Here is a 22,107-nt window from a genome sequence, read left to right as displayed (position 1 = left end):
GTCCTTTGCCATGTTTAGTAGAGAAATTAAATATAAAGTTTTGTAAAAACTAAAAAAAAAAACATTAATAGCTGATTTGTTAAATATGTGCTGTATAATGATGATGATGATGATGATGATGATGATGTGCAGATAAAACATGATACAGAGCCCCTAGAGTGACCTTACAGAGAAGATTACACTGTGCATTGTTTGATTGAATTTCTTTACTTTGCAAGGAAATATGATAAAGCGTTCTTTATGGTGACCTTCCAGTAGAAAAATATTGGACGGATTGGATTGGATGGACCTGCTAGATCAGAGGTGCCCAAATAAATACAAATAAATGTGCTTTTTTTTTTTACATTTCACATCTATCCAGAGCAACTTACAATTTATTTCATTCATAAAAATGAACAGATATTGGGGTAAGGGCCTTGCTCAGGGTCCCAGGAGTGGCTGAGATTTAAACTTATGACTTTCAGATGTCCAGTGTCTTAATCGCTAAGCTACCACCTCACAGTTTATAATGAGAGACATCCCAAATGTCTTTTGTTTTTCTTTGGGATTGCCATATATATTTTGGGCATCTGTTCTAGATGTTCTATTTGCATGAACAGTTTGGGATTTTGTGTCATGATATTGAGGATTAAAATCAATATATAAGGTTTTGGTATTGTGGAGTCTTTGGGTAGTGTGAAAAAAAATTTGAGTTCACAACAATAATTAATAATATTACACTACATAAATTGGAATACATGTTAATTTCCACGTTGTCTATCTGTATCTGGGGAATGAATTCTTCAGGGAATTTGAGCTTGGGTTTCCTGGCCACTGCACTCTGAACAGAGCAGACTTATCTAGACAATACAGCTGATTGTATTTGACATAAAGCTGGAACTAACTCCGCTTATATCGAAGAAATCTGTAAAAAAAAATGACTGACATTTAGACTGCAAGCAGAAAATACCAAACTAGCTGTTGAAACACATTTTTATTCTCATCTTCGTCTCGTCTTTGCTGCGATACGCACTGCGTTATGACATAAACTGTACAAAACAAATTATTTTTTAATACCACTTTCTATCATAAATCCGTTTGCATTTATTGGTAAATTCAAGTGTTTTCTTTCAGTTCAACAATAGATTACTTTAATATAGCATGATTCATCATTAGATCATATTTCTAAGGCTGGTTTTATCTATTTTGTACGATTTTGCGATTGTGACATAATAACAGTCAATAGTTTATGATTCAGATTTTATAATTGAAGACACTTAAGAAGCAAAAATGCAGCATATGGAGAAAAAAAGTATAATATTCCATTACATTCCACAATAATAAAACAAATAGTATACAATCAAATGGTTTGTCATATTTGAATCAGATGGGTACAAGGAAGTCTAGCTTTCAGGGCAATTACAAATACTGGGATAAAGTGCAAGAAGCTGATGATTTAATTCAATTTATTATTCAGAAACGCTCAAGTCCAAACACATTGCAGGAAGTCCATGGTAATACAAGGCTTTATTACAAAAACAAAGTGCATCAGGTGGTCTGTCTGACAGTTGATGCTTCAAATCTTTGCTATATAATACAATATAATACAAACAACACACACGCACGCACTCACACACACACACACAAAAACAAGCACATAGTGTTGTCAGTGGGAAAGGGGCCAAGAGTATGATGGAGAGAGTGAGGATTAAGGTGGAACGGTCTGCTTATGAAGTGATTAGTCTACTTTACACCACAGCACTGTTAAATTCTTCAATCGGATTGGTCTGAAAGTGTTTTAATATGGTATCAAATTACAGTATTTGTATGACAGGTATTTCATGGACAGATTTCAAACTAACCTTTCACTGTTGATATGAAGTGTTCATACAGCAAGTTTGGAGATTTTTTTAGCTCGGTTTTCCAACACAGGAACGTCTTCAGAACAAACTCATTTGTTCCCCCGAGATGTTCCATAACATTAAATGTAACTACGAAGCTTTGTCGCAAAACTTTTAGCAAAATGTTGTGGTAGAAGAGGAATACAACACTCCAGAAACTAATTTCATAGGAAAACATTAAAGCTTTGGGTCGGTAACAGCCCCCATTTCCCATAATCGTGTTTGTTCCTTACATAACAGTGCCTCTTCCACATCACTGAACTTGATTCTGGGTGCAGGTGAGACTCACGTACAGGTCCATAAAACTCCTATCACTGTGCAAACTTGGTCAGTGCAACCACTAAATACCATACTTGTATCCTCGTATACAAGTGCAGGTCATGCATACGTACACATGCATTCAGCAAATCATAGTTTCAGGTTTATTTTGTTATAAATAAAAAAAAAAGCATACACACCCAACATATCTGTATCTATATCTTTCTCTCCCTCTCTCAATATATATATAAGGTACATATGAAATAAACATTAAAGTCAATAATATAAACCCTCAAAAAATGTGTGCTTGATACTATTTTCAATATTACTTGTCCGGCATTAATTTAATTCTCCTGACAGGAATTCTTTATTTATTTTTATTTTTTTAATTCTTACTTATTTTTGCTTCAATAGCCAAGGCATTTTTTTGCACCACTTGGTACACGGATGACTAACAGTATGAATCGTAGAGGTAGAGCCCTGTCATTATTTTAGGCGAGATGGACAGAGCAGCAGGCAGACCCACGCCACCAAATTCCCCAGACAGCACGTAACCTGTTTTACTGATTATATCAACAAAAAGAGAAACATACTAGGAAATAAAAAGCAGTCCGAGCACTCTGGTGCTTTCAGACAGAAAGGATAACGTTATCCGGGCAGTGCAGGCCATCGCTGGAGTTCTGGGCTCGGCAGGTGGGCTGAGGAGGAGGGTTAGGAGAGTCGCAGTCTTCCGACGTGAGCTCGGCGATGTCGTCGGACTGCGTATCGGACGTCTCCAGGTCGCTCCGGATGCTCTCAGGCTGAGCCAGCGTCACGTCACCGAGCCCCTCTCTGAGCGATCCGCCTGACGACAGCCCCAGAGATGAGCGGGATAAAGCCCTCCCTCGGCGAGAGCTGCAGTCCTGAGGCTCCTCTGCTGAAGCAGCGGCCATGGCACAGGCACGGGGAGCCAGGTCCTCCTCGCTGGTTAAACACAGATGGCTGGGTTTCGTTTCAATGTCCACCTGAATCTCTAGGTTAGTGCCTTCTCTAAAACACATCAAAAAAATTCTTTTTTCAGTCTTACAATTTATTGAAATGATATATTTAAGAGCGCAATTCGTCAACATTTTCCACTGTCTCAATAAAACACAAATGATCTTTTTTTTTTTTTTTACTTTCATGTTTGGTTGCCAGTTTGAACACGTGAGAACCAAAAAATGGAAACAAATATGGAATGATGCCATCAGTGAGACCTTGTGTGTGAAATATTGCTCAACTCTAATAGTTCCATTGTCAAGCTATTAAGCTTTTTACCACAATCAGCTGTCACAGTTCAGAGAATGTGTACAAGTTTGGAGGCAATTATGAAGGCAAATACTAATCAGAATAATATTTACAATACATTCAGAGGAGACCCTTTGGCCTACTTCAGTTTGTCCTAGGACAATACAAAAACTCTGCATAAATGTACATACGATATATACAGAAAATTCCCACAGAAATGTTGTGTATGGTGCAAGCCTTTTATGAATCATTTGCTCCATGTTATATGACTAGAAATGTGGACCCTTATCAAGATCTTGCTCCGACAGATTTTTGAATCATGACTAGACAATGTCACGGCAGATGAGCAATGTTGAGTCAGACATACCTATCAGGTATCGTATACGAGGAGGTAATGGATCCCGCCATGCCTCGAGTGCTTGCGCAGTCGCTGGCTGCTCCCAAGCTCCCAGTCTCTCTGTGTGCACTCTCCTTTCCGATCTCAGTGCCTTGAACTTCCAGCCTGAAACATCAACGCAATACTGTAAACTATCCTGAAATTAAATGAAGGCTCTTCATGGACACACTTGAATTAATTTAGTTGAACTCTGTCACACCTGCTGTATTTTCCTGTCCGGGCTCCGAGAGCTCCTCCGGCTAGTGTGTTGAAGTGGGGTGTGTCGACGAGACCCCCGGGGGCCACAGACAGGCCTTCACTAGGCGAGGTGGTGCTAAGGCCACTGGCTGCTCCCTCTAGGCTGCTCTCACCAAGACTGGGAGACTTCAGCGCTCGCCAGGCGTCAGCAACTAGACAAGCAAAAGATGCTTTAATAATTAAAATACACAACTCAAAGCATTACTTATGAATAACATAAGCAATACATTATTATTATTATTATTAATAGTAGTACTGAATGCTGTTACCTGTAATGGGTCCATCGTCTTCATCAAAGTCGATCCTGACGCCTCGTCCTTTCCCTCTGCTAACCCCACATCCTCCACCACGACACAGAGATATTGGCACCACACCATACACATATGCCAGCATTATCGGTACGCCAATACCTGAGTATGACAAGATTTATCATCTATACATGTCATGACTGGGGTTAAGAATGTAGAAATATTTCTTAGGAATGAGTCTAAATATTTTTTTTTAAAACTATACTGTGTGTATATGTGTTATATATGTATATGTGTATATTTATTAATTAATTGTTTTATTTTATTTTATTTTACATTGTCTCAGAGCAGTTTTACACAGATAAAATTTAAATTGTAATGTACAGTATATATTAGTCCCTAGAAAAGGACAAACTCCATGAGATGTTATAAGGACAAAACCTTGAGAGGAACCATACACAGAAGTCTAGCCCTCCTCATCTAGGTGGCACAGAATTTTAGTTTATTATAGTTTTATCATTGTTCAATATCAACTCTTTACTGATGGGCGCATAAATGCACAAATGTTGATGGCAAACTGTATTCCTAAGTCATTGGTAAAAGCTCAGTGGTTAAGGCTCTGGGTTACTGATCTAAAGGTTGGCGATTTAAGCCCTGGTATTTAGGCCCTTAACCCTTTGTGCTCCAGGGGTGCTGCATCATGACTGATTCTGCACTCTGATGTAAGCTTCCTAACATCTTCCATACTTTTCCATGAAAACTTACCAACGCTGACAGCTGCAATAACCGGGGCTGTGATGATTGACAAGGCCACGCCACCAGTAATAGCCAGGTTTCTCCTGTGCTGAGAGTTCTTCTTCCCCTCATAATGAGCATATATCTGTAACAGGAAGTAAAAAGAGCATGAAAATGTGCTGCCAAGTGGGATTTAAAATGTGAATGTTCACCTTGGCACAAACACAGAGACAAAACTTCCTTTACACAGCACCTGATTTATTAGAAAATGATTTGGTGTTCAGGAAGTTCTCTTTCGGGAAGCCGAGTGGTTAGAATAAGTAGTGTGTATATTGTGTACAAATCTTTTGGTGAATTCCTGTTTATTCAAGTTTTGTGTTTAGGGTGCGGTGGGTGTGGTACATTTCACAGCTGAAGCTCATATGGAAATTTCAGAGAAGTGAGACTCGATTTTTTTGTGTGTGTATTGTGCTGGTCATTATGAAGGCAAGGGGGAAAAAAAGTCCAGTGATTTTTTTTTTTTTTAGAGAAGAAACTGAAGATTATGGGAAATGATGTAAAGAGTATTGAGAAAAGCTTGTTTCAGAAAGGTCATGCACTACAATACTAAATATATCTTAGATATCTTTCGAGAGTAAAATGCCTTGAAAGTAAGCAAATTCAATTCACAATTTTAATAATGAAACCTTACAAACAAATATAAGCTTCTGAATTCGATTTGTAGACATCTTATCGCAATCTTCTTCTACTGGAAGAAAGCGCACTAATTATCTAATTGAGTGGGACCGTTCTATGCCTGAAATGAGTAAATATGTCTAAAAATAGGCTTTTTGCCTTTTGAGAAATAATCCATTATATAAATATTTCTGCCGTGTAAGCCATTTTTTCTTCTTTTTTTTTTTTTTTTAAACAGGAAATACCCCCTAGTAATGTTTCTGTAATGTTGGCTACCAGTCGCTAGTATTACACAGTAAACAGTATTACAAAGATGATGTTTAAAGGCAGACCGCACTGTGAACACAAGGAAGTGCTCGGCCATATCGCTGACAAAAAGTCATTTATTATTTAAATGCAGTTCCTCATAAACTCCCTGGTATTAGTGACTAAATTCCCAGAACTCCACAATAGAGGCAGTTAGTAATACAGTAGCATGACACTAGCTCAGCAGATCACAGCGCCTTACCTTCCTTCCTACGTAAACCGGAATGCCAATGACCATGGCAGGCACGGCAATGCCAGCGATTAGTGTGATGCCAACCGGTGCCCCGATCAGAGTGCCAAGCTGCCACAGGATCTTTTTCTTTCGGCTCCATGGTTTTTTCCCCCAGAAAGTACAACCTGATGGACTGTAAAAGTAGGGAAAGAAACATCATGGGTTACGACTGTAGGCAGAGAGCCAAAATACATGAATGTTTATGAATGTTTTAGGAGTTTATCAGCAGCACTGCTCTGATACCTGAGGTAGTGCAGGTCCGAGATTTCCTTCATACACAACCAGCAGAACTCGCAGCCACACACAGCGCAGGTCATGTGATTACAGCTTCCGTCGTTCATCTTGATGATGTAGGCGCCACATCGGGGACAGGGCTTGATGTCATCAGCTGAGTGGGGATTAAAGGAGTAAGGTTAAGTATAAGTAGAGACACAAAAAGGCTTCTGTAACCAAATATGCTGACGAAGCTCTTTCTTAAATGTCAGACGATGGAAGAGTTTTACAGTAATTAACAGATTTATGACAGCACATAGGAAAAAAATATATTATAAATCTATTTTAGAGTAAAAAACAAAGGATGTACCAGTCATGAACGATATTTTTGTTTTATATAACGCCCCCAAACAACCCAACAAATTTTATGGAAGCTCCAGTTGGAAGGTTGCACCACCATGAGTAGGAGATATATACACACATATATATACACACACACACACACACACACACACACACACACACACACACACATACAGTACACACACACACACACACACACACATATATATATATATATATATATATATATATATATATATATATATATATATATATATATATATATATATATATATATATATATATATATATATATATATATATATATATACATACACACACACACACACACACACACACACACACACACACTGTTCACATTTCATCACCAGTTTATTGTAATAAAGGGTTTAACTTGTTTAAATTAATTTTACGAAAACTACCAGAAGTCATATTCCTTAGTGTAGCACACTTGACGATATACGTCGCTATAGTAACAGCACGTTTTAATACTGAGGAGATGAACAGATCGCATCGTCTATCTGTACGCACTTCAGCACATGACCACTCTGTTACACTGTGAGCTGGTATTATTTTATATGATTTATCCCAATGCGTTACACCTCATACAGTTCAGTAGAAATGTATCAGAGGCACAGACGCTGGGAAGAGAGGATGAAGTAGTTGAGATGAACTCACTGGGCCCTTGATCGGCTCCGTAACTGGGTGAGTGATTGCTGTGTGTTCTCAGAGAAAGCGCCCTTTGCTGTCGAGCTGAGTCACATGTCTGGTTCGGATGCCAGGCCTGCTTGCAGTGGTAGCAGAACTCGGCGCCGCAGCCTTCCCTGCGACACACAAGCCTGGGGCAGCTGGCACAGCCTGACGCGATGACGGCAAACCTGGCACAGAGACGAGAGCAGGTCATGTTTCTACATAATCAGAAGATGATCATATGCTGCACACAGGGTTTTAAAAAAAAAGAAAAAAAAAGAATAAATGATAATAAAATGCAGCTGGTATGGACACAATTTAGAAATGTAAAAAAAGTGAAAAAATGAGGATAAAAGATGAAAGAGAGGAAGCTGAGCCTTAGAGTGTGTTGTGGGTAAAATTTGCGATTGACTTATCTTCTAAGAAAACGAAAGATTGAAAGAAATCCAAAAGGCCACACTGTTGTATCTAATAACATCTTACAATAAACAAACTTGATAAACAACACTCTCTGCCTACAAGTCGTTACGTGTCGCTTAAACCATGAGATTTTGCCAGTAAGGAAGTTTTTTCCCCTTCAAACTTATTCCATGGAAAGCCTGCATATAAACAAACCAGTCTGATCAAGTCCAGAACAGTTACAATCTAGAACAGAGTTCCTGCTTTCTCAATAGTGTCAAATCTCCAAACTCCAAACTCAACATGTATTTACTACTTCGATCAGCCGAAACGAAAGACTTCACTTTATAGTTCATAGAAACCCACGTTACAGAACACACACATGGACCAGTACGAAGGTAATGACCGCTTTAATTAAATCCCATCCTCTGTTACCCCAGCAACGCTGGCTCCGAAATGCATCGCAGTCTCTATGGCAACTGATGGTAAAATGGGAAGAAAAGCTTCGCTTTTGAAAATAATGCTTCGAGATGAAAATCATACACAGGCTACAGTTTGAGAGTTTGACCCCGAGTAACCTTACAAGCAGCGTGGAAACTAAGCATTACTACTGAAATTCTTTTTTTTTTCCTTCGACATAAAAAAAAAACCAACAACAAAAAAAAGTCCCTTGTGTGAAGACTCCCATCTGTAGGTTAGGAAAGGAGTGTTGCTGACTCAAAAGACAGACACAGGCATGTCCCTGATATGTAGGTCACCAGCCCACTACTGAGATTGACAAATCCCTTAAATGCCACAATGTCATGCACAGTAAACATATACTCTCCAAATGACACATCTTCTAAATGGGCTTCCCACACAGGTCTTGGCATCTTCTGCTCTCTCTATGACCTTTCAATCACCTCCTACACTTTATAGAAAAGCCAAAGAAGCAGGAAAACTCACCATGACAACATTTAGCAAACAAATCAGGCTTCAAAAGTTTCAATACAGTGATCAAATCCTAAAATCCTCAACTGCTAATGGTGAAGAAAAGCTGACCAGAATCAATGAGATCATCATTCATCATCAATGAGATGTTATCATTTGATCCTGTTATGCTCACTTACACTCTTACTCTTCCATTTGACATAAAATGTCTAATCCAGCTTTATATATATTTACTTCTATAACTACCTACTTGTATATCTGATTGGGTCAGAACACGAGGTTTTACCAAGTGTTTATTAGAACTTTGTCTCTTACCCGCAGTCTGGAGCCGGACACCAGCGGCAGTCGGGGTCTGAGGCGAGGCAGCGCCTTAGCAGAAACTCCTCATACTTCTCCAGCAGAGCAGCGTCGTCCAGGATGAGTGCCACCTGCCTGGGCACCAACCTCTCCGCACACTCTGGACAGCTGAGCTGCACTCGGCTCTCTGTGATCTCGATGCGCAGGTACTGGCGCAGGCAGCAAAGGCAAGAGCGATGACTGCAGCCCTGAAGCTCTGCTAGCTGATCCTGTGGCTGGCGCACCAGACATAGTGGGCACTCGTGGAGCTCCTGTCCTCCCAGAGAGTCCTGGCTGGAGGATAAAGGCTCAGCCGGCTCGGCAGTCAGAGGGTCCGGGGAGGCAGCAATAGGAGTTGGAGGCTGAATGAGCTGCTGTTGCTGCTGGGTGTACAGCTGCTGGGTGTGCTGCTGGGTGTGCTGCTGGGTGTGCAGCTGCTGGGTGTGCAGCTGCTGGGTGTGCTGCTGCTGGGTGTGCTGCTGGGCTAAAGGTGTTCCCGAAGTAGCTTTGCTCCTTCTGGAACCACGTTTGCTGTGAAAGAAGCTGGAGAAAGAGATCCTGCCCTGCTTCTTTCCCGGACCACGACATTTAGGATTAGGAACGCCACTGACAGACGAATGGGGGGATTCTGAGTCTTTTTCTGATCCCATTTCCCAGGAACGGTCTGATTTTCTTTTGATTGGGATTCACTCCTGATAAGGTAAGTTCTACTGACTTAATAAGCACAGTCTATTGTATCAGGCTTCTTATTGACAATGGATAAGGAATTCAGATGGCAAAAAAAAAAAGTTGTACTGTCCCGAATCAGATTTTCAGATATCCAGTTACCAGCACTATTAAAAGATTCCCGTCATACAGTCACACCTTTGTTCTTTACTTCTCATGAAACAATAGAAACAGAAATTACCCTCAGTGAACAAGGGTGACACAATGGAAAAAGAAACTAAAAAAAAAAGAAAAAGAAGAAGAAAAACCCTTGATGCCCCGTGGGATTGTTTTAACACTTAAGCAGGCTGATTAGCAAACAATCAAGTAAACATGCATCATTTCCAATACTACAGACTCAGTTGTAGTGAAATTAGGGCTTTTCTTTTAGGTTCTTTTTGTATATTTTTTTAAAAGGTAGATGTCAGCTTCTAAAACAATTTAAAATATAAAATACACAGTATGTCCTCCGGCTCAGACACGTCCTCAGCTTAATGTCCTCTGATGCTCTGGCTGAATCGCACGGCTCTCTGAGCTGCTCGTCCGCTTCTGCTTTCTCAATCAGCCTGAATGTAAGGAAGAGAAATAGCACAGCATGTTAGCATGAAGAGCTGTGTGCCTGCAAAAAGAAACATGCTCTGTACCCCCTCCTCCACACACACACACACACACACACACACACCTCTTTTATCAGACTGCCTGTTTCGATTTCGCTGTTAACTCTTCCCTCTCGGTAGGAAACAAAGCACCATTAATGGGACTGTGTTAATGACGAGCGATACTGACACGGGAACTGAGTCATGTATTCATAAATACACCAGCAAACAGTAACATATACATACTCTTAAAAAAAAAAAACATGCTAAACTGTAACAAGCGTCTATTTATTTAACTAACAAACATTTGACATCTATTTATGTACATGTTTACACCTCTAATTATATTTTCCCTTCACTTGAACATTGTTCCAGCATGACATTCCCCCTGTGCACAAAGCCATCACCATTAAGATATGCTTTGAACCCCAGGTCTCCTTACCTCATCTACATCAGTACCTGACTTTACTAACACCCTTGTGGCTGAATAAGCACAAATCTCCACTAATACACTCCAAAATCTAGTGGAACATCTTCCAAGAAGAGTGGAGGAAAAAAATACACAGAGCTTGTTAGAGAGAAAACAGCAATGTGATGTGATAATGCCATTTCACCAACCAGCTCAAGTGCCCACACTACCCCTCCACCCCCCCCCCTCAATAAACACACACATGAGACACACACACCACTGCATGATTTATTTGTCCAAATGAAATCTTTCCGTTCACTCCTTTATTCATTTGTCTCTCTGTTCTTTTCCTTATCTCACTCTCACTGACACCTTCTGGTTTTTGCTTAAATGCACAAGCACACACTCTTCAGTGCTTTTGCGCTCTCTCTCTCTCTCTCTCTCTCTCTCTCTCTCTCTCTTTCTCTCTCTCTCTCTCTCTCTCTCTCTCTCTCTCTCTCTCTCTCTCTCTCTCTCTCTCTCTCTCTCTCTCCCTCCCTCCCTCCCTCCACTTCACACTGAGCTACGAGGGTGGTTGCCATGACGATCCTCACTACCAGCTCCACAAACACGGACCCTCGCAGTGACTGTGCCACTTATATATGCACACACAAACACACACGAATATATGGATGATATTTTTCTGTGTATGCAGAATGTATTATAGGGTGACCAGATTTTTTTCTTTGTGTGAAATACAGGACCCAAATCTACCATCTACGTACACACACAGGCACACACACGGACATACACATACGCAGGTGCAAACAGGGGCAAACTAAAGGACACGCAGACATACACACAAGAACAGAGACACACATGCACAGAAACACACAGATGCACAGAAAGATGCACAGAGAGACAGAGACACGCACACAGAGACACACAGAGAGACACAAACAGAGACACACAGGGAGACACACAGAGAGACACACAAACAGAGACACAAACAAATTGAGACACACAGAGAGACACGCAAACAGAGAAAAACGCAGAGAGACACGCAAACAGAGAAACACAAAGGGGCACATAGAGAGACACACAAACAGAGAGACACACACAAACAGAGACACACAAAGAGACAAACAAACTGAGACACACAGAGAGACACACAAACAAAGAGACACAGAAAGAGACACAAAAACAGAGAGATACACACACGGACATGCAGACACACAGACATACACAAACACATAAATAAAGACATACAAACAGAGAGACCCACAAACAGAGACACAGAGAGACACACACAGAGACAGACATACACAAACACATAAATAAAGACATACAAACAGAGAGACACACAAACAGAGACACAGAGAAACAAACAAAGACACACAAGGAATGTTTAATGTTCAGATTTCCTCTGTTAACCCCTGGCCAGCTGCCCTCACAGTGCAAATTAGTTTTACGGGAACAGAAGTAGTAAAGGGAGCAGGAGGAGGAGGAGGAAAAGAAGGAACACCATATTTAGAGCTTTAATCTAAACTCCTATCTCTCGCCTTGATCAAAGCCCAACGTGTAAGGACATGCACCGGACACACATTAAGACTCTTTATTTCCACCAGGTATAAAACTAATCGACAGATGAGTACGAGATAAAGACAAAAAAAGAATACAATACTGGTTCCTGATGCCTGTAATCTCAGAGGAAAAGGAGAGTTATGACCGGAGTCAGTGTGACCCAATTTAGTGTTAATGGCAACAGGAATTATTGTGAATGAAAATCTTGACCCGTACTGGCAATTATACACGATGACCTGTGCCCCAGAACCTATTAATAATTATTTAGTTTAATATAACACACACAACTAACCCTGACCTAGGTCATTTACACACACACGCACACACACACACACACACACACACAATGTGCTAGTGATGCACTAGGGACCATGACCTCCCTTTCCACTTAACTCTCTCTTCAGAGGAAGCAGCAAGGCTCTTTTAATGCACTTGATTACAAATAATAACCATCTGTCAGAGGTTTGGTGCATGTTGAGCGTGTGGGTGGACAAGTAAGAGTTTGCTAGAAAAATTTGTCACCTTTCAACACAACAGAACTGACGTTTGTAGGCCATTAACGTTTGGTCGACCACAAAGCGGCAACAATGGCTTCATTCTACCGTAACAATTCAAAGAAAGCGCAATTGAAGAACACAAGCTGCAGCTAATATTTACAATAATATACTACAGAGACACCTTGAGCCAGAAAAAGGTCAAGGTTTTTAGTGGTTTAAACCCCCCCCCACCCATCTCTGTGTCCAATTATCAAGTTTTGGGATGATATGGGTCATTGGCTGGAGATTCAATCTGCTGCAGACGTACATGCAGACAACATGCAAATCAACCTCCTGCGTTCAAACCCTTATCCGTCAGGCCGAATCAGCCACTCCTTTCTCGTGAACTGAAATTTGAAAGGAAATGAGTCTCAGCCTAGTTTTAAGTGACAAGATATTTCAAACATTGTGGATGGACCTGTAAAAAACTTCAAACGTGGGAAAGTGGTAGCTCCATGGTTAAGATGTTGGGTTTCTGATTGAAAGACCCCTGCTGGGCCCTTGAGCAAGGCCCCTACCCCTCAACTGCTCAGCCATATAAATAAGGCAATTGTAAGTTGCATTGAATGTAAATGAATGTTTAATGGGAACTGGATGGAAAACTTTAATATAAAAAATAGAATTATTTTGTTCAAAGTCACAAAATAAGTGTCCTATTTGCTCAGAGTGTGTGATGCTTGACAAAACTGGCAACAATCTTCAAAGCCATGAATATTATTTGTAGCCATGAACTAATTATAAAATGTTTGCCACTGCTGTTTACTTTCAGATATGTTGGCTGCTTATCTAGACTTTTTTTCCCCCATTGACTTTTCTACTTGCCAGTAATACGATCCTCACAGTCATCTGCTTATTGTTGTGCTGTTCCTTTTTTCTTTATTTTTTCAAACCACATGCATTTTCTTCTAGTGGATTACTGTTTATTAAAGCAATAATCCACTGTGTATATATCAAAGCTAAAAACACAAGGCAACATCAACAGAAAGCTAGAATAAAACAAATGAGAATTTTGACCCTGTGTGTCTCCAAACTAGATAAGAAGAAGCCACAATGACATCTTAACAAGATATATGTCATGGACAATAGACAAAGATTTGACAAGCAATCTGACAAGCATTAAAACTAACTGAGACCGTCCAAAAGATCTTCAAACAAATAAAAAGGTTGGTGGCAGGCATGCTAGAAAAGAAGAATTTATATCACATTCACAAAAGAGAGATACTGGGACTAAATGCTGGCTACTTTCACAGCTTTTTTGGCACCAGTGGTTCAGATAACCCGGGTTTTTCATATCAGTTTGACAGCAGCTAAGTTTAGCAATACACTCATTATGAAGTTCTAAAGAAACGAGAAAAAAAGCAGCTTGAACCAATCAGGTTGTAAAACTCCCACTGCACTGATGAGCAACAGGAAGCTAATAAAATGCAACCCAATGTTAAGAACACATTACACACTGAATTATATGCATCCCCACACAAACATATAGATAACGTGTCATCGTTTTGAATATGCATTAGTTCCAGAGAAATGAAAGAGTCTGGTGATGGAGGTTTCTGGGTCTTCAACCATCCTAGACCTGAAACCAGACACCAGAATGCAGTATCTCTACTTCTCTCTAGTGACTCCAGTCCCCTTATTCTCACCTCCTGTTTCTTCTAGAAGTATAATAATCGCTTTGCTACCAATATCTAAAGTTTTATATTGTATTATTGTTTTATTATTTTATTGGCAAAACAATAAGTTTGACAGCAACAGGAAAAGAATACAAGGGAGAACTAAAAAATGGAAAAAGAGAAGAACAATACAATAGGAAGGAAAAAAGCAGCTAAATATACAAACATTTTTGCATTATGAAATGATCATATGAAGGAAAATGTCCAGTTTCCTCATCCATTTCTTAGCCTGAGTTTATTTTGAACACTTTGCCCTCAGCAATAAATCCCAAGCTGCCATCTTTCGACATCACAGACACTCTCGTGACGATGCAAATATCCACACACTTTTACGTCTGCGTCCTCTATCGTAAACCAACCTCCATCGCTCTTTTGGAAGCTAAGAGTGAGCAAAACTGCCTCGTTCTTCAAATCTCAGCAGTTCCAGTTCCGTGTCGACACTAAAAGAGCGTCTCAGCATTTTAGCCTCATCAGCTCGGACCCTGCCGCAGTGCCACGCTATCCATCAGCAGCTCACTAACAGGGCTCTGTCTCAGGACCTTTCCGTCTCTTTCAGCCCCACACACGCAGCCACACGCACGCACACCCAGGCACACACAGGTTACATGATCAGCTTTGTGTGAGGTGAGCCTTTGAATCAGCTCTGTTGCATAATACCTCGAGTCACATTTGCAGCTAAGTAGGTACGTGTGCTTAGTACCTTTTACATACACACACACACACGCGCGCACACACACGCGCACACACACGCACACGCACGCACACGCACGCACGCACGCGCACACACGCGCACACACACGTTTGGACCTGCTCTCAGAACCTCCTTCATGATTACAAATACAAGAAAATACTTGTTAGGACTGGATTAGTGTCTCACTCCCTCCAATATATAAATGCATTCCACTGAGAGCGTTTGTTTAAACAATTATAAGTATGCCCATGGAAAACTTGAGCTAAGTATTGCACACACACACACACACACACACACACGCTGTGTGCTGTGTGGCATAAAGTCCAGGGGATGATGGTGTATTACACTTCAGATTAGCTGGACAAAATCAGGTTTATCTCTGAAGCCTAAATGAAACTGGAAGCATCAGCAACAGACGGCCTGATGAAATAATTTGATCAGATCTGTGTGCTAAAGGGAGACTAAGTGACTGTGTCAATGTGCATGCATGTGTGTGTGTGCATGAGTGTGCATGCACAGTCGATCTTTTTCACATTTCGTTTAAACAAAACCACCAAACCGACCTGCAGTACAATTCGAGAAACGGAACTTCTTCGAGAAGTACGAGACCACTGCTCACTTACACACTGAGCCTGATAACGTGGCCTTCATTACAAAAAAAATCCCAACCAGCCACTTATTAATAGGAATCAAAAAAAGAGCAGGGTACAAGCTGTACTCTTGAATTTCACGCAAATGCAGAAGCGTCCAACCCAGCACTCGAGCTTTATTAGCCTTTTTTTTTATTATTATTATCTCCTAGTCCTATAATAACCTGGAAAACACACAGAACACGATTCTAAAGAAGACTCGCTTAAACAGTGGAAGCAGCACGTGTATATTTTGGACTTTGGAACCTGAGCCCATAATAAACTGAGACAAAGCCAGGTCAGGCTGCTTTGTCTGTTTTTACATGACCCTGCTGTCAGTCTTTTTATAGACACAACACCCCAACAGTCCTTCACCCCACCCCCATCTTAATCTGTCCAGAAAGGAAAACATGACACAATCCAGTAAACAGCCAGATACGTTTACTCTAATGGGAAGACAAACAACAAAAAAAACAGAAAGAAACATAATACAACTAGAATAAACATCTTTAGTCATATTCCAAGATGGAGTTTTTGGTAGAAATCTGCAAAATGTACTTTTATTTCCATGATAAACAGCCAAACATGTCACCCAAAAGTTATGCAACAATCAAACTCTTTGACTGAACTCCTGTGGATTTTAGAGGCTTGGCTTTGTGTACATGAGCTAAATGATTAATTTGTTCAAGTGTTCATTCAGTGTTGTTGTACTTCACCTTCTTACTTCCCAAGTATTGTTGCTGTAATCATGCCAGAACACTGTCCTATGATCATACACACCGAGCAACAATCAACCACTTTTATAAAGATTTATTACCACACCATTCACTGGGTTGCCGTATTCATGCCGGCTGCCTGTGTAAAGTTCTTCCTCGTGTTTTCTCAGGGAGTTTTTCCTTTCCATTGTTACCTCAAACTTGCTCATCAAGGAACTAAGTCTACCTCAGGATTTGTATAAACCTGCTTCGTTAAACAATAGCCAAATACATAATAGAAGTTAAACGAACGAAGCATTTTTTAAATACACAGCAGGGTATTTTATTTATTAAATAAAATGATATGACCGTCATGCAGAACACAAAGTATAAAAATAATAAGGATAATATTAATAGGAGGAAGTAGGAGCTCAGTGGTTAAAGTGTTGGGCTTCGGGATCGAAAGGTTATGAGTCCAAGTTTAGTGCCATAATCAGTATGTTATGAAATAATTGCAAGTCGATTTGACAAAGGGCTTCTGCCAAATGAGGTAAATGTAATAATAATGCGACTCTACCACTTATAATAAATACCAAGATTGGTAAAATAGGCAATAATAATATAAAGAGTTAAGTTTAATACGAAAACAAAACTAAAACTCCTATTTCTCTATTCAATGTTCCCTTTTTGTTGATGAGTAAAACTTTTCGCTAGAATCTTTTTCCCCTTACATCAACATTTTGTGTAAAGAAGTGTAAAGAAATCGGTCGGTATTCAGATCATTTGCCCACTCAACATCCACCCCTCAGCAAAAGTAGTTTGACAACGTCTGAACCATGTGATCTGCAAGATATATTGAGTTATACATCACATAACAAATAAATGAGCGGTTTCGTTTTAAATAGCAGTTTAAATAACCTTAGAGGAGTCGGCTACGTGCTGAGATACAGAAATACATCAATAGTGTACATATCATTGAGTTCTGCAATGACTAAATGCGTCAGACGGTATTTTAGAATCAGGGAATTTACAATAGTATGTAGTCATGACAAAAAAACTGCATTTCAGCCACAACCTACTGTAAGCTGCTTTACTTTACTATTTAAGAGGATATAAACTATATATAAAACTGTATATAAACTCGGAGTTCTCGAGATATGATATAAAAGTTAGTGCTCTCGTGTTGGAGTCACCTGAGAGGAAATGAAAAAAAAAAATGGGTAAAAGGTCAAGCAACATCTCATGTCTATAACCTCAATCTACAGCTTTCTGAACAAACAGACTTAATACAGCTCTGTGTCCTTGTGTTATACTGATCACGAGGACTTCTGTGGCCATGATATGCCAGACTCAGCACACTGACACCAGGGTTATTTTACATTTTACATTTACATAAAGTACAACTGGGGAAAAAATATATAACCAATAAAAAGCCCCTGTAGCAATATTGTCACTGGAAAAGTGTTTGGAGTCAAGTGGGAAAAACACTTCCCTCATTGTACTCCTAACAGGTGTGGAGTCAAGGCCCACCATATTTACTTCAAGCAGAATCAGAGTGGCAAATCCTGCAATCCCTTAAAACCCCTGAAGATAAAGTGGAAAGGAGAGGAACTTCCTAACATTTAGTCCTTTGAGCCGGATAGGAAAAACTTCCTAACATTTGGTGAACACAAAGCATTGTGTTTTATTGTTCTGACTTCTCTGCTAGACTTCCCATGTTCATCTGTAAGCGAAAGTGAAGACCTGCAGACACAGATCACTAATCCCAACATTCAACTGTGCAGCAAGAAGCAAAATAATCCCAGATATGATTCGCAAGTGTCCTGTTCTTTATCATCAGGCCACGACGTGATATACTGTTTACTTTCATGACATAAACAATTGCCTATATTAGGACTGACTTCTGTCCAGTCTAAAGTGTCACTTATTCACACTCTTTTAATCCGTACCTGAATGTTAATGAAACTCTAAACTAAAGGGGGAAAAAACATGGTAGTGGATGATGGGAACACCAGGGATACACTCTGGGTGTGATGCAATTACATTTAAGGACACCACAAAAAACTCCTAATAAACAAATATAATCATATTATAAATAGATGAAAAAATGGCAAAATATTATCTTACCACAAACTATTTGTTGGCAATTAGCCAAGAATTAAACAAATTAAAAATGTAATTGAATATGATATAGCAGTCCTTTTCGATTACTTTTTAAATGCCTTGTGGTAAAAATTCTCGGCAGCTTTTTGCTAAAAGAAGAGTCAATGCTATTCTGTTCAACACTGATGAGTCGTTTCAATACTTATGAACCCAGACGTGTTAAACTTTACACGAAACATTATAATCACTATCATGATTTTATCTTTGTGTACAAGAAGGCTATATAACTATAAGATTTTCCCCAAAAAATCAGTTCACAGGACAGTCCCAGTAGTGCATTTGTTCAATTCTTGCTCATTTTCTTACTGATGATTAATTGTTAGAACCAATAAAGTATTTTGCCATTTTGTTTTTGTATTCTTCCCACCTACCCGCTTCTTCCTGCCTTATAAAACATTCTAATTTGCCAATAAGTGTGAACTAAGGTGTGAATATTTGTTTGTGTGTATGTGCAATAGTCTCGCACCCCATTCCGGGTGTATTCATGCCCTGCACCGAGGGATCCTGGGATAGGATCTGGATCCACTCTAATACTCACCAAGACATAACGAGTAGTGACGATGACTTAACGAATAAACCAAACAGTCAGGACGATAAGGAAGATCTCAAACATCTACAGCTTAATTTAGACATTAAATCATCTTCAGCTAGGGACTCTCTGCCATGTTTGCCAAGTTTAGGATGTGATTGTGAAGCTGGTATCTACTCAGATCTACTCCGTGTCTGTATGGAATAAATGTGATCAAACAAACTCCATTTTCAGTACGTGAAAACAAGAACACAACGGATTTCAAGGAAACAGAAAGTGGATTTTGGTGATCTGCCACTGCATGCTCAGCAGCTGGATATGTCAGTATGTCATAATCTAGTAGAACAACCGACTTGGGACCCAAGCCAAGCTGTGTTTCATTCTCAGTGGTAGGAAGGTGCAGTAACAACTCCACAAGCAGGAAAAACAGCTACAGGCCTAGAATTACATTCGAAATAAAACCGGATTGTAAAGGGAGTGTGAACATGAAGGAAGGGGTTTAAAGAATCCGCTTGCTTATATGTGAAGTGTGTAGGACCCTAAGCAGATCTACACATGAGACCTCAATAATATATCTTCATTTTAATACCAAGCCCTTTTTTTTTTATTTTTTTTATAATTATCAGATGATGATGATCAACCTGTTGTTGGAATGGATGTAAAAAATTAGGTTAGGATGAAGTAGTTAGGGGGTATAATAACATAAATACATAATAATCCTACCTGTCTGGGGTGATTTACCCTAATTAAGAGAATACACCGGTTCAGTTGTGCTTGTAGAGACAGTATGTAAATGTAAAAATGTCTATGGTGATGATATTATGAAGCCCTAAACCATATGTGGTACACAGCGATCACAAAGGCACGTACCTTAAACCGGATCAGTGCTGATGGGAACAGGGCGTTACACCGACAGCTGCCGTGTACGCTGCTTATTCTACTAACTCTTTCCTGTAGAAAGCCTTGTCTTCAGCCCAGACGTTACCACACGGAAAGGAGGAGCAGTATGGTTCCGTGATCTGGCCCCTGACGCTCTTGTATCTACACCATACACTCAGCGACGCAGACGAAACCCGCAACCCGTTTCTCTTTTCCACTGACGTCATCGAGGAAAGCCCCTGCTGCTGGAAACCCCGCCCAGTGACATCACCCCTCCCAGCCTAACACGCGATTGGTCAGATTCAAAGATACCGGAAACGCTTTGAACACTCAGGCCGAAACAGAAATCTAACGGGCAGTTCTGCGTTTACGACATCGCCACCATTTCCATGTAAAAATCCAAGACGCGTGATAATGAAAGAACCGACGGATTTACTCATTTCAGCACAAAAGTTTCCCCTTAGAAAGAAAAAAAGTACACACACTGGATCAGGACTCTATTTTTATTCTATTAATAGTGTATGTAAGGAATAACACACTGGGCAGCCTGCTGTTGGAGGAAACCAGTAAACCACACATGGTCTTGTGACCAGTGGACAGTTTTGACCGTCGAGCATCAACATCATTAACTTCTTTAGTAATCTGAGCTAGAGAACCTCATGTGTTGGATCGGACCTGCCTTTGCTCCGCTCCTTTTGATAGATACTGAAAACTGAAGACATCCCACAAGAGCTCCAGTTTTGGAGATGCTCTGACCCAGTCGTCTAAACGTCACAATTGGCCCTTGTCGAACTCGCTCACATCTTCATGCTTGCCCATTCTTCCTGCTTCTAACACATCAACTTTGAAGAGACTTAATTTCTCATAGTAGTATAATGTCAGAATCTTATGCCTGTACGGTATATAGTGGGTATATATATATATATATATATATATATATATATATATATATATATATATATATATATATATATATATATATATATATATATACACACACACACACAGTACACAGTCGAAAGTTTCGACACACATTCTTCTTCAGTGTTTTATTATTATTATTGTTTTGTTTTTTACATTGTACATTAATAATGGACAGCCACACTATGAAAGACCGTGTATGGAATGATGCAGTGAACAAAACATTCTTGGCATTCTCTCATTCAGTATCATGAGAAAATCACCTGGTAGTCATCTTGAGGCGTTCCCTCAGGTGTTATGTCCTTGTTGACTGCATTTCCTGCACTCTCCGGTACAACTCATCCCAAACTATCTCAACTGGATTTAGAATTTGACAATCAACAACAGTGTCAACAGCAAAACATCCCCACACCATTACACCCCCTCCTATTCTATGCTTTACAGTGGAAACCACACATTCAGGAACCTCCCGTTCACATTCTTTACATCTAACAAAGACACAACACTTAGAACCAAAAATCTTACATTTGAACTTATTAGACTGAAAAACAGTTTTTCACTAAGCTATCCCTGATGAGCAGCCTGGAGCAACTGTGGCAAGGAAAAACTCCCTTAGATTTTATGAGAAAGAAACCGTGAGAGGAATCAGACTCAAAAGGGGAACCATCCTCATTTGGGTGATATCAAAAGTGTGATTACAGTCTTTAAACAATACAAAACACCAGAGAGTGAAAACTAACATGAGCACAGGAATGTAAAATTACAAGTAATGTCCTTTCTACAGTCTTATACAGTAATTTAATATCATTATAGATCCAACACCAGCTTCTCCATGCCAGAGCCTTTAAACACTAAAAGAGGTCCAATGTTCAAACTCTACATGAAGTGGAATCCAGCTGGCGCTGGTACGTCTCTAGATGGTTTGAGATGTTTGCAGGGTCTACTTCTTCAAA

At 39.9% G+C, this 22,107-nt stretch overlaps 1 protein-coding gene across 1 annotated transcript; it reads right to left on the bottom strand.

Moving 5' to 3' along the window:
• Positions 1-1,059: 1,059 nt before the first annotated feature.
• rnf19b (ring finger protein 19B) lies at positions 1,060-20,468 on the bottom strand. The gene is made up of 10 exons (XM_083523634.1): positions 20,225-20,468; positions 9,145-10,436; positions 7,489-7,688; positions 6,478-6,622; positions 6,205-6,367; positions 5,052-5,166; positions 4,308-4,448; positions 4,001-4,190; positions 3,772-3,906; positions 1,060-3,167 (listed from the first exon to the last, which is right to left on the bottom strand). Exons 2-10 carry the CDS (start codon positions 9,813-9,815, stop codon positions 2,768-2,770), a joined length of 2,160 nt encoding a protein of 719 aa, XP_083379760.1. The 5' UTR covers positions 9,816-10,436; positions 20,225-20,468; the 3' UTR covers positions 1,060-2,767.
• Between the last annotated feature and the right edge of the window lie 1,639 nt (positions 20,469-22,107).

The sequence above is a fragment of the Silurus aristotelis genome (assembly GCF_946808225.1).
Source record: "Silurus aristotelis genome assembly, chromosome: 21".
In the NCBI taxonomy this organism is placed as follows: Eukaryota; Metazoa; Chordata; class Actinopteri; order Siluriformes; family Siluridae; genus Silurus; species Silurus aristotelis.
This window is presented reverse-complemented; position numbering and strand designations above follow the sequence as displayed.